Source organism: Anolis sagrei, chromosome 3 (genome assembly GCF_037176765.1).
Source record: "Anolis sagrei isolate rAnoSag1 chromosome 3, rAnoSag1.mat, whole genome shotgun sequence".
Classification (NCBI taxonomy): Eukaryota; Metazoa; Chordata; class Lepidosauria; order Squamata; family Dactyloidae; genus Anolis; species Anolis sagrei.
The window spans coordinates 252730916-252749963 of record NC_090023.1 but is presented as its reverse complement, the minus strand read 5'-3'; the positions used below and the strand labels follow the sequence as shown (position 1 = coordinate 252749963).

The window sequence follows — 19048 nt, the reverse complement described above, 5'->3', positions numbered from 1 at the left end:
AACCACTTTTTGGTGGATTTTTTTTTATGTCAGGAACAACTTGAAAAACTGCAGGTTGCTCAAGGATGGTGTTTTACCATCCTTGTGGGAGGCTTCCCTCATGTCCCCGTATGGGGAGCTGGACTGGACAGACGGAGCTCTTCCTTCTCCCCCCAGATTTGAACTGCTGACCTTGCCGACACAAGGGTTAACACATTGCAGGGACATGAGAAAGCTTCCCACAAGGATGGTCAAGCATCAGATATTTGGTGGATGGAGGTGGTTGTTTTTCAGTCACATGAAGAGGTTAGAAAACGTCTTATAGTTCCATCGTGGTACATTACTCCAAGCAAACTATCCAAATGTTTTAAAAACATGTCAGATAAATGTTGGAAGTGCCAGTCGCAGGTGGGCTCCTTTTTTCATCTCTGGAGGTCATGTAACAAGTAAATTAAATTTTGGAAAAAAATTCATCTGGCAATAGAAAAGATTATTGGTCAACCCATAGAACTAAATCAGAAATACTTCTTATTAGGAATGGTGGATTTTTAACATGGATAAAAATAAGGAAAAACTATTCAGTTATTTGACTACAGCTGCAAGAATCATTTATGCGAAAAAATGGAAAGAGAAAGACATACCAAGTACTGAAGACTCGATATTGAAAGTGTCAGACATTATGAATGTGGACTGCCTTACACAAAAACTTAGAAACAAACAAGGGAAAACAGAAGAGGAGACTGACTGGACCACAGTTACGGACTTTATAATGGAAAGAACTCGATAGGGTAAAAACACAGAGATAGAAAACAAAGAAAAGGACAAAGAAAAAGGAAGAGAAAAGGAAGACCACAAGTGTCCCCCACTCACCAACCCCGCACATCTGGCTATAGACTCTTTTCTTCTCTCTTTTTCCCCTGCCCCGTCTTGATCCCATCACTTATGTTGTTATCAAACATTTAATAAAAAAATATTTTAAAAAAAGAAAGAAAAAGAAAATGTCTTATAGTTGTGGTTTTGCAAATGGATACACAATTAATATGTGCTTCTTCTTCTGTAAATTATGTTTTTCCCTCAGAGATTATAGGGGCACAAAACATGTTTATTTGAGGTCATAAATATGTACCAGGTGCAGGAACAAGCATAATGAACATAGTGCACACTTCTTATTAAAACCGCGGGCTCATTTAAAATGCAGATTGGTACAGATCTTTTCCCCTTATTTTTTTGTCTTTTCTCTTTCATGTCTGATAAGTTTTATTATTTTATCAATTGTTTCTGTTCTGTTACTTTTCTGCCTTTCTGTTTTCTCTTGATCCTCTATACAGAATACTTGAAAATATTTATTTGGTCAGTTTAGGTAGCTGTGATGGTCATCTTTTCTGGAAAACAATGCAGAACAACTACAAATCTGCAGGGTTTTCTATGAGATTTCAAATCACACAGGAAACCCCCAAACCCAGGCAGATCTCACCATGGCAGGCTAGCTATTGTGAGATGAACTCTATGATGACAGAGAAAAGGACACGATGTTAGACACAGTTTTAACACATTGACACTGGCTGTGCCTGATTGCTGCTTTCTGTTGGGTGCTAGCTGGTGCCAACTCTCACGTATAAGATTTGGGATGTCCTGAAAAAACAGACACCTGAAAATACTCAGATCAAGACCAGAATAGTCACATAAATAAATGCAAGAAAAGTGCTGGTGTATCTTATTTTTCTGGGCATAAAAGGTAGCAGCAAGTAAGCCATAATGAGTATTACAGGATCCTTTCAAATGACATAAAGGTGGGTGTCACACCTCCTGAGGGAATACAAAAATGGAGAGGGAGCTGACCGGACATCAAACCCCAGTGACAGATCAGCAAGTCTGACAAGCATTTATTGTTGACTTGCTGTTGGGGGTATAAAGAGACAACCAATGGAAGGATCAATGGATTTGACTAGTATCCTGAAAGGTCTGGCCGTCAGGGACTTGGAAAAGCACATTCCAAGCTGCAGCATTTTATTGCAGCCCCCATTTGGAATCCCCATTCCAGCATCTGGCATCTACTTGGGAAATTTGTCATCTAGTTCTGTCATTCCACATGCAGGGCCATTTCTCTGTCAACACAGAAACCACCTTTAAAGTTAATGCAACCTTTCCCAATCTTCGATTTTTCTTATTTGTCATAAATTTGAGTTAATCTTCTGTGACAAGGATACTTACGAATAATCCTTCAATAAATAACCTTAAAGTTCAAGAGTGAGTTTTTGGTAGGAGGAGTGAGAAGAAATGAGAACCATCTTCATATTTCCACCGTTCCATCTTGTGCCTGGCACAGTCAGGACCTGTCTGCCTGAAAAACTTGTGCTGCCCTTGAATTAGTAAGTTATTAACTCATTCTTGTGAATAGCTGTTTCTGGTAGACTGCTGATCAAAGCTGAATCACAGCCTTGGGATTCAACATATGTGTTTGTGTGTATATATGTATATGTGTATATATACAACACACACACAGACAGATACATACATACATACATACAGTACCTCCCCAACAATCTTTCCTGGCAGTGTGTTTCCCAGAATTCATAACGAAAATCACAACAGAATCATTAAATGTATCATAAGTTTCTCATTAGGGATACATGCAAAAATTCCACCAGTTTCTTACTCTTCATGTAATATTCAACTACAGGCAGTCCCTGAGTTACAAACATCCAATTTACAAGCGATGCATAGTTAAGAACAGGCTTTAGCACAGCAGATTAACTACCAGCTGCAGTAAATCTTGCCAACCGAAAGGTTGACAGTTTGAAGCCCAGGTCAGGGTGAGTTCCTGGCCTTTAGCCCAACTTCTGCCTACCTAGCATTTTCAAAAACAGCAATGTGAGTAGATAAATAGGTACCGCTTAAGCAGGGTGGGGGTTGGGTGGGGGGTGGTATTTAACATACCCTATAAGGAAATACAATAAAAATGCCAGCAATTCGATCAAAGAGGAATTCTACAAACAAAGCTCTTTGGCAGGGAAGATGAGTGACAGCAGCAGCACCACCACCACCACGCCCCCCCCCCCCCCGGTTGCCAGAACTGAACACAGCCTCCAAAATGCCGAAGATGGGAAAGCCTATATATACCTCTTTCTATGTACAGTTGTCTGCCTTATCAGTGTATAACAGCATTGAATATTTGCCATAGAAGGGTTACATAATAACAGTTTAGACCAGTGGTTACCAACCTTTTTTTTGACCAAGGACCACTTTGACCAGGAACCACTTTCCAACAGTAGTACCAAAAGGGTTACGAATCGGGTTTTGGTCAACTTTAGATTCGGTTTGATTATTTGGAGAGGTTGATTTGGAAACTTGCATTGGATAGACTATATCAGCTCTAGTTTCTGATACAGAACATATGCCATCCAGTAGTCACCATCTGTTCGCCCACAGAAAACCATATTTAATAAGCCTCGACACTATAAAAGGGTTTTGTGAGACCAGTCGCTCTTAATAGTGTAGTAACTGTGAAGCTGCGAACCATATTTTAGTTTTTGCAAACCGCTGGTGGTCCACAGACCATAGGTTGGGAACCACTGGTGTAGACACACTCTTAGTTATTAGGCCTGGGCGGTTTCGTTTCGTTAATTCGTAATTCGTTAATAATTCGTTGATTTTTCCAATTACAAAACGATAACGAACCATTCTGGAGCAATCATTAAAAAAATGAATTTTTAAACACGTTTTGTAAATGCTTCGTATTTCGTTATTGTATTCGTTTCGTTATTGTTCTGAGGTCGTTTCGTTATTATTTCCGCATGTCTGGGCCAGTTTTATGGTTTAATTACTGAAAAAAAATTATAATATCACACCAACAGTCAAGAACAGAGGGAGAGGGAAGCTTCAGAAGTTTTTGGAGGTTTTTTAGCGTATTTCGCGGTCGCGTCCGCCATTAACGAATCGATTCGTTATTGTTTCGGAAATCGATTCGTTAATTTTTTACCATTTACGAAATTTCGTAAATATCGAACTTTTTAAAAGGAAAATTTTGTAATTATTTTAAATATCGAAACAAAAAAACCCCCCAAATACAAATCGATTTTAGAAACAAATTTTTGCGTTGTTACCCAGGCCTATTAGTTATGTACTGGATTACAATCTCAAAGATTTGTTTCTTACCCCTCTGCTAATGGCCTTAAGAGGGATTCTCTCATTTTATCCTAGCATTTGTATTTATTCAAATATTAGTATAAACTGAACTTTCTGGACCACGTTCACCTAATAAACCTTGAAGTGCAGTGTCATATCTAATATTAATAAAAGCATTCCAGTGGGATAGTAAAATAATTGAAGAGCAACACATTTCTCAAACACAAAATGTAAACATTCAAAATGTTTAAATGCTCTTTTGAGCTCTATAAGGATGCATCCCGAATGACTGAAAATATTTTCTCCCTGTTCAGTTTTATGCTGGGGTAAAAGAAACCAGCCAAGGTGATGGTATAAAAAGTCTGATTATAACTGGGATCGGCCTGAAAATATTCTGGGACAAACAAAGCACATTTGGGTCTACAAAATAAAATAAGAATGACCAGGAATACTATCTGAGACTTTCTGACTTTTTTTTTATCAGTGTTGATGCTTACTAACTGAACTTGGCATCCATTGGGAGGGCATTCCATAAGCATTTACCAGAAGCTAGTACCAGAAAGGCCCTGCTAGCTCTTGATAGAAAAGCAGACTGCAGGCAGTGACTTTGCTGAACATATTAACTAAGCAGATTTAGGCATAGCAGTGACAGCTGAGCATTGATCCATTGTATGATATGTGCCCCAAATGTATGACTTATGCAAACAGAAATAGGACATCTTTCCCAGATGCAAAGAACTTTATGCAAAAACTTAGTTGAATAAATATGAGTACGGCTGACAGATTAATGTATAACAATACTGTTCAGTTAAGAGGCTAGAACACCTCAAAAATAAAGTTTAGATTTATTTGCATCAACTTAATGGCAGGTGATACACCTGGATACATTTTCTATATATGCCAGAAATGTATCCAAGTGTATCATCTGCTATATATTGTTGCAAAAGAACCTAAACTTTGTTTTTGAAGCGTTTTGAGGTCTTTTAACTGATCTTCAATGAAGCCAACAAACAAGGCTTCTGACATTGGGTTCAGTGGCCTCAAAAGTTTATATGGATGTGGTCCTTTAAAGCAGCAATGTTAAACGTTTGGTCTCCAGATGTTGTGGGTTTCAGATTTCAAAATTGGACAGCAATTTTGGGAGATAAGTATAAAATGCTAGGGCCAACATTTGAAAACAACAGATTTAACTTACCCAGATCTGCACCAGTGACACTGTGTCCTTATGGATATGCATCACATTGCATTTAATGGGACCTGATCCCATATAAGGATTCCTAGAACTCTAACCTGAAATTTGCCCTGAGGCATTCTATAAACTTCATGACAAAGTACCAGGAAAATCTGAACCCAGATACTCCTTTCCATGTCTACTTATATTATGCATTAGATTGTTTTGGACAGAAATAAGATCTGGATCTATTGGTAGAGCAGCAAGGGATTTCTTGTGCCCAACTGGATAATAACAGTAGTTCATTCTTTCAATCTGAAATCACATAGCTAAAGGTAAGAAAGCTTGAAGTGACCTTGAAGCAATTCTTGTATACTCAGACAATGCATTTGCACTCAGAACAAGTATCTGATCTCACAGTGCCTTAATTCTTAAGTGCACTAGGCCCTGGCTGACAATTTAAAGGTTCTAGTAAGACATATACTGCAGGGTTTGCCCATCACTACATTGTGTCTCATTCCATCTACTTCCACTGCGAGCCAAACATAAGACCTTGTTTTATGGGTTTGATATATTTCCCATCAAAGACAGCAGCTATTATTTCACATCAAGCAGTAACTATCAATGCCTTTCGTCTTCTGTTCATAATAGTGAGTATAAATTTAATTTATTTTAATTATTTACACATGGAGCTAATTGAGCATGAAAGCCATAGCTGAATGTGCTCAGTTTCAAACCCATTTGAAATGTTCATAGTAATTACTGCCAACTATGGGCAGTTTACCAACAGTTCTTATAAACCTTAATTCAGAATCAGAATCAGCAAAGATAATGATTCTAAAACTGCAAGACTATTCAATGCTAATCCAGATGGTCAATGGCAATATTCACACTTTCCTCAAACAGACAAGAGTTCTTTCTCCCACCATGGACATTACATAGATAGATAAACCCCATATGCCTAGTTTCCAGCAAACCTCACAACCTCTGAGGATGCCTGCCATAGAAGGGGGTGAAACGTCAGGAGAGAATGCTTCTGGAACATGGCCATACAGCCCAGAAAACTCACAGCAACCCAGAATCAGCAAAGTTCTTTAAAGGATGGTTAGGAAAACTAGTATACAGTCCTTCACCCAACTCTGCCATTTTTAGGTTGTTCAGCAAGGAGTAAGTGGCAACTCATCTGTCTATTTTCCTTTAGCAGGACACAACTGCAGCAGACACTGACAGGGATCTCTAGAGGTCCCCTGCAGATATTTGTTTGGCAGACTTTCAAGTTGTTTGTTTGTTTTAGCACTAAAGGTCAAGCCAGATCATACATCAAGTGTTTATTCCCTGCATATTTGTTTCTCCCTCCCCAGCAGGATTTCCTGAAATGTATATGCCTCAGCAAAATTTATTGCAAATGAACCCCATGTTTGCATGCCAGATGTTAGTCACAAGACAAAACACATTCAACTGAATAAAGAAAGTGAGGGAAATCAAGTGTTATGTAACAGAAGTATTTCACCACTTGAAGCACTTAAAATATATACAATAAAACAGGGGTCCTCAAACTTTTTAAACAGAGGGCAGACTAAAGTTCAGAAAAAAACATAAACAAATTACTATGCACACTGCACATATCTTATTTGTATTGCAAAAAATATGAAAGACCAGTGTTTAGAATGAAGAACAATTTTAGCCAACATAAATTTACCAGTATTTCAATGGGAAGTATGGACCTGTTTTTTGGCCTGAAATAGTCAAGTTAATTAGGGTTGTTGGTTTTTTTTCCATGTCAGGAGCGACTTGAGAAACTGCAAGTCACTTCTGGTGTGAGAGAATTGGTTGTCCGCAAGAATATTGCCCAGGAGATGACCGGATATTTGATGTTTTGCCATCCTGTGGGAGGCTTCTCTCATGTCCCCGCATGGGGAGCTGACAGAAGGAACTTAACCCACTCTCCCCGGATTCGAACTGCTGACCTCTAGGTCAGCAGTCCTGCTGGAACAAGGTTTGTTGTTGTGTGCCTTCAAGTCACTTCAGACTTAGGGCAACCCTAAGTTTAACATTGAGGATGGGAACTGGGTAATTGACCCAGGAGGGCTGCATCTGCCCTGTGGGCCTTAACTTGGGGTCCAAGTGTAAGCTTAATATTCTTCCAGTATTATTACACATAACTATGCTATGTGTGTGAGTATGGGTAGGGACAGTTTTATTTACCTTTCACACTCAGCACCCTAAAAAAATTCAGGGGATCAACCTATGTGATTTCATTTGCCCAAGATACTTTGCAGCCTGTTTCATCAGCAGAAACTAATAGGATTGAGAGTTGAGTCTTCTTCAAGAAACATAAAGCTAGTTCCCTGTTTTCCTTTAGCAGAAGGAAATGGTTTTAAAGACAGTTATGAGAAGAACTTAGACAGACAATCTGTTGATTGTCAGTTTGTTGGTATAATCCTGACATTAAAATGTAGGTTGCTTAGGTTAGTCATGTTCCAGCCAGCTTTGCTGCATCTTGAGAAAAAAAATCTGGATGGTTATGTAAATTCATGCTAAGTCTGGATCTCCTGTCTGAACACATTATTTGCCAGAAGCAGAATTTGCATTTCACAGATCTGAGAAATGTGCATTTGTAATGACACAACAGTCATACTGTGCAGTGACGCTACATGCAGCCTTCTGTTCAATGAATATAAACTATGCTATGAGCACAGGTCTTTGGAGACTGTGAGTATTGCTGTTGCAATTAGAGCAATATCAAACTGCACAGTTATGAGAGTTTGATATTGCTTTACTTGCTTTGACTACATCATGAGGAATCTCAACACCAGTAATAGCGAGGTTACTATGGCTTCTCTGATGGAGAGCTCTTATACTATAGTCACAAGGAATGGACCTGGGCTCTAATTTAGGTCATAATTTTAAGTACTTCATTAAATAAAAAAAACGCAGGACTCTGTAAAACAGAGCTATAAAATTGAAATTGATATCAAATTGCTACAGTTGTGGTGTAGATGTACCATTTAAAAATGGCAGACTATTTCAGCATTATTGTCTGCATGAAAAGTAGATTGTTGCAGATATAGATTATTGCAATTGGGGAAATTGCTTCTTTTGAATACTTGTTCATCACTCAACCCCTTAGTGAAAGATTGGGGTGGGGTTTTAACCTGGAAATACTCATTTCTTTAGTCCCCACCCGCACAAGATTAGAAAAGAATCATCCTATTTAGCATCCCACAATCCATATACTGATACTGAAGCTGGGAACCTGGCCTTGTGCCCAAGACTGCTTCCATTTTTTAAAACAATGTGGCTCATCCATTGGTTTTCCATATGTTTTAGGCTCCAATTCTTGGAGTCCCTGAAAGTGGACCATATAGACTAAGATGTCTGTTAGTTGCAATCTAAAATAACTCAAGGACCAAACATTAGCAACCAGTTAGAATATTACTGTGTGAGGTTTTCAAGAGAAGTCTAGACACCTGCATTAAACTTTTAGACAAAAGATGAGACCCACAGTGGAAGCAAAACATTTTGGGTCACATCAAATGTTTCTCTAATCCCAAATTCCAGGTGTCGGTAAGAAGCCCTTGAGCAGAACTGAGCCCAACTACACAGTCCCTCTCATGATCACTAGCAGATAATGATGGTTTAGCTGCTAAGGTGCTGTTTAAGATGCCAAAGATTTGACATTCTGAGAATTCTCTATAAATATATGGAATTAAACAAATGTTTTATTTTGTTCCAAAGTAGCTGATGTGCTAGATCTAGCATGTTGTGGTTTTTTAACATATTCATTAGATCCACATGTATCTTGTCTTGCAATGTACATAGACTTATCAATAGCTAGCAATAAACCATTTAAGTGTGCAGTACGACCGCATTCTTATTGGAAGCAGTATCCATCGTTTTAATTATTCATGTCCAAAAATATGTCTTCTCTGGGCATTTTCTAGGTCCTCCATTGCAATTCTTGGGCCAGAAAACTTTCATTTCAATAGGGCTTGCTATTATCCATAGTTTTGTGCATCCATACAAAGTCCAGAAGCATATACCATGGATATGGGGGCTGCACTAAAGATGAGTGTGCCATAATTAACATACAATCTAGGAGAAGTTCCTGTGATGTTCCCTTCACTGACCTCTGGCACTATACAAATTGAAGTGACCCTTCATGCAATCTGAGATATGTGAATTAGCAAAGACCTTATTCTTAGAAGTTTGAAGTACAAACAGTAAAGGGAACTAACCCCTATGGTGGATAAAAAATGGCTCTGCTTGCCTGTAGGGATATTGCTACATAGAGAGACTTCACAGGCTGCCTACTATTCCTATAACTAACAGTTATAGCTGTTACTTCTAGTTCTAGTTCATTCCTAAACATATTATCATGGCTATGTGGATTGGATAGGTTTCAAAGTTGGATGGGATGATTTTGGAGTCCACTGCTTGGTCATATCCTGAGCAACAAGAGAAGGGATCAAAGCAGACTTTGTCAAATACAACTGTGGTTAAGTTGAGGTGTGGGGGGAAACACCCAGATGACGTAAGCAAGGAGAATGGAAGAAGTCACAAGTCAGCCTGGATTTAGGAGAAATGATACACACAAATTGGCAATCAGATATTTTTCCAAAAGCACACCCAGAGATAATTACGTGGCTTTTCATACATTTCACAGGAGATGTACTTGAACTGTAGAAGTATATGATGTTTGTCATTCTGTATTTCAGTTACAGATTCATAAGTTATGAATCTCTTGCTGCTCTGTTTTCACTATCCTTACATAATCACAATTGTAGCACTGTTGTTGCAAGTGTAAATATCTTCCCAAACATACTTTAGCAGGCATCAGCTAGTGTTGACAGAAAGGGTCTGTTCTTCTTGGTAAACAAGGTGCGAGAGGATGATGTCTCCATGTCCATCATTCCACTGAAGATCAGCAGACCTTTCTGAGTGGAAGTGAAATGGAAACATCATTTTCCCACGTTCTAATCAGTAGCACAACAGACCTTCTCCTCCTATTGAGAATGATGACAGTAAAGTAGATGGTTATTGTTGGGAATGGGAATTTAAAGTAGATGATGTTGAATATGAGCTGGTGTTTGACTATACCTAGAAAGATCCTTGGGAGCCCCTGGTGGCACAGAGGGTTAAACTGCTGAGCTGCTGAACTTGCTGACTGAAAAAGCAGTAGGTCGAATCCGAGAAGCAGGGTGAGCTCCTGCTATTAGCCTCAGCTTCTGCCAACCTAGCAATTTGAAAACATGCAAATGTGAGTAGATTGGTAGGTACTGCTCAGATGAGAAGGTAATGGCACTCCATGCAGTCTTGCTGGTCTACAGCTTAGAAATGGAGATGAGCACAACCCCCCTTGAGTTGGACATGACTAGACTTAATGTCAAGGGAAACCTTTACCTTTAGAAAGGTCCTTGAGAAGACAGGCCCCTCCCAAAGCATAAAACTTGACTTTCACAGTATATTGCATGCTTTACATTTTGTATCTAAGTATAACATAGTTAAACATATATAAGCGCTCAGTCTGAACTGAAGAGTACATAGTGAGTCCTTTTTTAAAAGAACACATCCTTTTAAAATACTCAGCATGTTGAGGAGAGAAAGGATTGGGCTGCCACTTCTGAATATTTTAGAGAGAAATAATTCTCCAATTATGCTCCTTCCCAAAATGACAAAGCACTTCGTTGTTGTTGAAGGCTTTCACGGCACTTTGTTGTTAATTAAACATTTATAAAGAATCAAGGCTTTCACATTTTAGATAGCACAAAGCCGTTTGTCAGCAAGAGGAGAAGAGAACAATAATAGAATGAGTTGATTCCTTTTCTTTAAAAAAATCAGTTATAACATGCATCATATCTTAGAGGGAACTCCCATTTTCTGTAACCCAGAGTTGACCTGACGGCCATTAACAACAGGTGTTATAACCATAATACCATTATAAGAGCAGCAGCTAATTATCTGTAATTAGTTACTTCCAATTTCTGCAGTTATCCCCATCCTTTTTGACATGTCCACAGTCTGTATTTTGAACAGAACATGTATCTGTGAAAATATCCAAGTTGGACAGAAATGTGCTGGTGCAGCAGTCCAGTATAATGAGACCTGTTAAAGTTATGGTTGTGACAGGAAGAAGCAGATGAAAGTAGGAAGGAAGGTATTGGAAAAAAACAAGTTGCTTTTAGTTGGCAGATTTTAATCAGTTCTACTTTATGGGAGGGCAAAGAAAAGGTATTGGCTACCACTAACATTTCTTCCCCATTTCCTGCGGTGCCCATATTTTAGTATTGGAATAATCAGACACTGAAAATATTCTAACTCAGAACTCATATAACAGTGGCCCTTTATATCCACAGATACAATCATCCATCGCTTGAAAAAAAATTCAAAAACTATAAGACGTAAACCTTAATTTTGCCATTTTATATAAGGGACACCAGTTTTCTTCATCATTGTATATAATGGGACTTGACCATCCACATATTTGGGTGTTTACCAGAAATCCTGGAACCAAGCCATGGTTATCAAGTGGATATCAAGATCTCACCGTATTTGTTGTTTGAATTCTCCCTGTATCAGTGCCTGCCCCTATTGTTCTATACTATATTTTCCAGCAACTCTGCTCAGATTTTAAGTTACTGTAATTCTGCACTTTTGTAGACTTGAAGGGAATTTAACTGGAGATCAGAATTCTTATTTGCAGACAAAGTCCCTCTTTTCTGTACCCTTTAGCAAACCTGAAAAATTTGCACCCAGTGGGACAGTATATGGAAGGTGCTTCAGAGCATGGCAGAAACTATAGGCATGTTCTTATCTATTTGCTTCGTATCTAATGCTTCTCAGTTGCGATCTGTATGCCACTTGCTACTGGTTGTCATCAAAATGATAAGTCTATATTGTTGTCACACTTCAGGGTTCTGATCTTGGTTTCAGTTTTGATATCCTGTTCCAGCAACTTTAATACGCTAAATGGAATATATCTGGTAATCCACGGGTGAACAAAGCATCTATCCATTCTCCCTCCCTCCCTCCCTTTTCTTCCATCCATTTTTTCTCTCAGTTCTTTTACTCTAATCTGTTTCCAATCCTGAAAAGTAGACTTCTTCATATAACAACCCAGGAAGAGCTACCCAAAATTATTCAATTACTGTTTTCCTCCTCAGTGCAGACAGATTCCTTGGTCAAAGCATCATACTGAAGGTCTTTAACTATTGGACCATCTTTTATACTGTGAATTTATCATTATAGCTGTTATAAATGTTTTATGTTATACATGTTTTATGCGATTTTAGGTAACTTTGTTTTATTTATTCTTTAAAATTCTTCAGTCATGAACTACATGAGTAAGGTTTTGCCTGAAAAGTTTGTATAGAATATGTTAAATAAATAAAACACAAGTGAATTGCCAATGATGCTCCATTCATATTTCTTCTTTCCAACAGCCCCCTGTTCGTGAGTGTGAACATTTACGATGTCGCTCAACAATGAAAAGAAAGTGAACACCTCGATACTGAGGAAAATAGCAGATGACATGAGTAACATAATCGAAAGCCTCGACACGAGGGAGCTCCACTTTGAAGGGGAGGAGGTGGATACAGATGCCCTCCATGACCCAAAAGAACCTGGTGAGTTGGTCTCATAGGCAAATGAAATAAGGCTTTTTAGTATTTTAGGATTAGTTTTAAAAAGCAAGTTACTAGTTCTTATGAAAGCAGAGGGAAGTCAAAATGTGTTTCATGCGGTTTGGGCCCAGACTATTTCAAAAACGGCATCTCGGCATACAGACCGATCACAAGCACTGCGGATGAGGCCCTGCTCTCAGTCCCACTACTTTCTCAAGCAAGGGTGGTGGAAATGATAGAGGGGGGTTTTCTCTGTGATTGCTCCCTGCCTCTGTAACTCCCCCCCCCCCTAAAGAACTAAAAATGGCCCCCTCTCTCCTCTCCTTTAAAAAGCTTTTAAAAACCCATCTTTGCACTCTAGCTCATGAAGAGGAGAAGAACTAATACATCCATTGATCTATAATGTTGTAAATGTTTGTGATGTTTATTTAAGTTGTTATTTTTAGAATTTTTATTGTGATTGTTTTACCTACTGGTTTGATTTGTTATTTGTTGGTTTTGGCATTGAATGCTTGCCACTGTTAGTTTTCTGGAAACTGCCCTGAGTCTCCTTGGGAAAATAGAATGGGTTATAAATAAAGTATCATCATCATCATCATCATGCATTGAAGAATATCAAAAGACAGAGTAATATGCTAAATTGTGGCCATAAGATGGCTCTCCAGTGGCCGTAAGATACACTGGCCATAAGATGGCTCTCCAACCCACTGTATAACTTCTTATTAATTCATATTATCTTAGAGTTAATCTATACTTCAGAATTGGTGCAGTTGAACATTGTGTTCAGCCAACCACAATGGCTCGATAACAACAACAACAGAAATTTCGAACTGCAAAGGCTCTAGCATAAACCAGTACAGGTGGTCCCAGTAGTAATTGGCACACTGGGTGCCATGCCAAAAGATCTCAGTCAGCATTTGAAAACAATAAACATCGACAAAATCATGATCTGTCAACTGCAAAAGGCCACCTTACTTGGATCTGCACGCATCATTCGAAAATACATCACACAGTCCTAAACACATGGGAAGTGGTCGACTTGTGATTTTGTGATACAAAATCTAGCATATATCTCTCATTTGCTGTGACATACTGTGTTTTTGTGTCAGTAAAATAAAAACAACTTTATTTCTAACCTGCCCCTCTCCCCTAGGGGACTCGGGGCAGCTTATAACAAAGCAAGGCAATACAAAATAATAAGAAGCACTTAATATATTAAAAATGAAGAAAAATGATAAATAGAACAGAACATAATAAGACGTCACAAAACATACTAAATATAACTCAAAACATAAACCACATATTAAAATAGGTACTAATCATATCAAGTAATACAATATCAAGTAACATCTCAATGCTGTGGAATCCGGGGATTTGTAGTTTGGTTAAAGCATTTTTTGGCAAGGAGGCTTTACATCTTGCATCTATGATTTTATCAGGATTTGGTCCATTCTGTGTATACCATACATGGATTTTAGGGCCTAATATTTGCTTTTTTTAAAGGCCAATTGTGGCAGTCTAGATTCTCAGAATTTTGATGCCTAAGAGATGCCTACAAGTGCAAAGCTGGAAATACACTTTAGATTATAGCTCCTGAAAAATTCTGAGAGTGGCAGTCTAAAAAAAGTAACTTGCAATGCACATTTTCACCTAAGGAATGCCAGACAACAGAACCACAGGAAGCAATGGTGCTAATTCAGAACCAGGTTTCTAGGTTGTTTTTCTGAAAAATATCAAGCTTTGCTTTACTCCATATCAGTAGCAACTCCCTTGTCAATGAGCTTAGAATCCATTCCAGGTTTTAATCCAGGCTGTAAAGGGGTGCCCTATGGTACTGAACCATTCTTTAGAAGGCCCCACTACTTGGATAGCTCCTTAAAATTGGGCGAAAACCTGGAATAGATTCATCACTTCAGTATTGTGGGATGTACCATCTTCTACCTGTTCATATGGCCATTGTTTTATCTTAGCAGTCTCTGTTGTGCCACAGAATTTTGGTCATGTACATAGACTTGACTGTTGTATAAACTGTCTGCATGTTCCCATCCTTTGGTCCTCCAGTTGTTTTGGATTTCACCTCCCAGAAATCCCAGTCAGCTTACCAGCTGTTAGCAATTGTAAGAGCTGAAGTCGAAAACACCCGGAGGACCAAAGGTTGGAAACCAGTGATATAAACTCTGCAGAACCCAGGAATGTGCTTGTCACCAAATAACATTTTTTTTCTAATTCGTTAGTTTTAAAAAAAAACCCTACAATTTATACAAAATGTATTACTGTTCCACCTGTCCTTCTCCTCTGTACTACTGGTTATATTATTTTATCTCCCTTTTCATCAGTTCACAAACTTAGAACGTTATGAGTTTATACCACAAAATAGCCAAACATACATGAAATATTGTTTGTTTTTGTCTTTCTTCCCAGGCTCCCTAATTTTCCAAGAATCTCTCATACAATTCCCAAGAATTTATGAGGGAGAAATTCACCAAAAATAGCAAAATAAATAAAGCAAAGCAAGCAGCTAAACACCAATTGTTAGATAAACAGAGTTTAGTTTTAGATTCATTAGCATATTTGTGAGGCAGTAAATATTTTAGAGTGTATCTACATTTTTAACAAAGTTAACACAAATAACTCAATCTTTGCTGGTGGGAGAAGGATTAATGCAAAGTTAGGGAAACAACTTGTCAGAATTATTTAGAATTCTTTAGGTGAAAATGTTATAAAAAGGTCTGCATTATAGGTCTAGTTGTGTATGGATTTGGTAACCAAATGTGATCCTGGGGGACAGCAATTCATGAGGGTTAAAAAAGAAAGAAGCCAAATTTACACACAATGTGTAAGTAACTTTCACCCATATAGTTCCACATTGTGTACTTGGCACATCCAGTTAAAGGATGGATGCATTTGATACTGGGCATAATATGGAGGAATAAACACTTTCTGTTATGATAACTGGTTAAGAGCAGATATTGGTCTTCCTCTTCTCCTGACTCTCAATGTCAGGAGAAAGGCGGGATAAAATCAATCAATCAAATAAACAAACAAAATCATAAACACACTGGCCCATATTCTCAATTGTCTACTTAGTTATGTATGTGTAACGTATCCCAAAACCTAATTTACCAGACAGCAGCCACGCTAAGAGATGGAGATCTATTGCAATAAGGGCACAGAAGGATGACATTTCCACCAACTTCCCCACCAGTGAGCCAGGCTGTGACAAAGCATTGTAAAAGGACTCTACTTCTGATTGTCATAGTCTTGCTCATTAGCATCCCAATAACCAGGTGAACTGATTGACATTTTTCAATATGGCTGCTACCTGGAAAAATAAGTTTGAAGGAGACATTTATAATTGTGGCAATAATAACTGCCTCAGTTGTGACAGCATAGTATTAGTGAATATGAAGAAATTACAGAACTGCAATTCTAGGTGAAGGATCTGTGATTGTAATATAGCATGCAAGCCGTGTGTCTTTTGCCACTTTTTCAAGAAGAGAATCTATCATTGGACTCCTATCTAAAAAAAAAAAAAAAAAAACTAGAGAGTTGATATGCAAATTGAGCATCTCTTATCTGGAATTCCAAAATCAGAAATTGTCCACATGGGTGGCTGAGATAGTGACATCTTTTCTTTCTGATGGCTCAGTGTATACAAACTTTGGGCCATGCACAGAATTATTAAAATTATTGCATACAAAATTAACTTCAGCCTTTGTGTATAGATAAAGCATACAAGAATTTTAGACCAGATTGCTCTCCCCAAAATGCTGCTGCTGACAATGACAATGATGATATCTGAAAATATTCCAAAATCTGGAAAAAAAATCAAAACATTTCTGGTTCCAAGCATTTTGGATACTCAACCTGGATAAATTAATGATTGGGGTTTTTCATTAATTTTAAGGGAGGTGCTAAACATGTGGAAGCTCTGATTGAGAAAACACATAATGGGCTGTTACAGTTTAATCATTCATTTCAGTTACTTTCACATCAATCTTCTCTTTGCTGTGTTATGAGTTGTATCTAAAAAGCTGATGTAAAGAGGTGAAATAACAATTGCTTTCTTATCTTTTGCAGTGGGTATTCCATTCTCTGCCATTTACAACACTAAAGGTTTTAAAGAGGCTCATATACAAACCTATCTAACAGGATGTCCGATTCGAGTGCGGGTTTTGGAAGTGGAGCGTTGTACCTCAACAACAAAGGTCAGATATTAGACTCATAGAGTTGGAAGGAATCTCAAGGGCCATGCAGAAAGAGACAACTAAAACATGTCCAAAAGATGGCCATCCAAGCTCTGCTCAAAAATCTCCAAAGAGTTGGAAGGGATCTCAAGGGCCATGCAGGAAGAGACAACTAAAACATGTCCAAAAGATGGCAATCCAAGCTCTGCTCAAAGATCTTGAAAGAATCAGAATGCACCACATTCCAGGGGAAGCCTGTACCACCACTAAACACCTCTAATACTGGGTTGTTGTAGATTTTTTCAGGCTATATAGCCATGTTCTAGAGGCATTCTTTCCTGACGTTTTGCCTGCATCTATGGCAAGCATCCTCACTACCCTTTTTCGGGCTATATGGCCTCTAGAACATGGCCATATAGCCCGAAAAAACCTACAACAACCCAGTGATTCTGGCCATGAAAGCCTTCGACAATACCTCTAATACTGCAAGGAACTTCTCTATGAAACCCCATCAAATCTTGTTTGCAACTGCATTGGTTTTTTTAAATAATAAAATCATATTTCATGATTCACTCACAGAACTTTGCTAGAGTTTGGGATTTCTTTGGGTTTTTTTGAATTCCACTGAGCCAGTCAATTATCGTAACTCCTGTAGAAGCCCCAGTGGTGCAATGGGTTAAACCCTTTCCTGGCAGGACTGAAGACCAACAGGTCGAAGGTTCAAATCCAGGGAGAGCATGCATGAGCTCCATCTGTCAGCTCTAGCTCCCCATGTGGAGACATGAGAAAGTCTCCCACAAGATGGTAAAACATCAAAACATCGGGGTGTATCCTGGGTCACATCCTTGCAGACAGCCAATTCTCTCACACCAGAAGTGATATGCAGTTTCTCAAGTCACTCCTGACATGAAAAAAAACTCATATAGAAAATTATTATGCTGATACAACTGGTGGTTATTTGGTGTCTTGAAATTCTCAGGAAGAGATTTCTCTTCCAAGCAGATTTTCTAATGCACCAGCCTAAACTCCAAACTCATCCCAAGTTGTTATGTGGCTTCAAGTGATAGTCCAGTGCTCAAACAGCTACACAATTCTGGCTCTACTACCCCAAAATAGTCAAGGTTAAATTTATCTTTAGTTCTAAGACAGGCTCTCAGCAGATTATCTTGCTTCCAGAAAGCAAGTGTTTCCATTTTTCATTTTACTTTGCATCTTTTTTTCTGTTAACAGGATGATTTTGTACTGATAGTAAATCTATCTTTGTGCTTCTCTTAATTTGCAGAATCCATTCAATTTTATTTCCCACTAAATATGCTTGTTTCAATGCTGTTTACTCATACTAAATGGCTGCCTTCCTTGAATAGGCTATATTAAGAAGCCGTACTCTTTATTTTGGCTCATTAATGAACTGCCCTGATGGAAAGGCACTAATGAATTTGTTTAGGAATGTAGTTGTTACAACCACTAAACTAAGGGAGAAGATTGTGTAAAACAATATCTTTGATTATGCCTGCTTTGAATACTTGATGTCTTGTTTTCTTTTGAAAGGTACCAAGTCTACATGTTTACACCATTGAATTAACCCACGGGGAGTTTACATGGCAAGTGAAAAGGAAATTCAAGCACTTTCAAGAATTCCACAGGGAACTGCTTAGATATAAAGCTTTTATACGGATTCCCATCCCTACAAGAAGGTAGCTAGCTGCCTGATATTTCCAAACATTGGTGTTATTGGTTGAAATGAATTTGGAGAGTGTGCCTCTTGTTGTTGTTGTTATTGTTTGCTTTGAAATTGATTTTGACTGACAGTGAGCCAATCGTAGGGTTATCTTGGCAATCATAGAATTTTACTGTTTGAAAGAACTAAAAGGACTATCTATCAGGTATGGGAAAACTTCAGCCCCCCCCCCCCCCGGTGTTTTGGACTCCAACTCCCACAATTCCTAACAGCTGGTAGCTGAAGT

The 19048-nt window shown here is 38.4% G+C and overlaps 1 protein-coding gene across 2 annotated transcripts in view; it reads left to right on the top strand.

Annotated features, from left to right (window-relative positions):
- The window catches only part of PLD1 (phospholipase D1), a 133095-nt gene that overhangs the window by 52519 nt on the left and 61528 nt on the right, over positions 1 to 19048 (top strand). For both annotated transcript variants that reach the window (XM_067466046.1, XM_067466045.1), the window contains exons 2-4: positions 12718 to 12900; positions 16978 to 17105; positions 18633 to 18778. In XM_067466046.1, the coding sequence (XP_067322147.1) occupies positions 12747 to 12900; positions 16978 to 17105; positions 18633 to 18778 (428 nt within the window). In that variant the 5' untranslated portion in view covers positions 12718 to 12746. The remainder of the gene's footprint in view (positions 1 to 12717; positions 12901 to 16977; positions 17106 to 18632; positions 18779 to 19048) is intronic.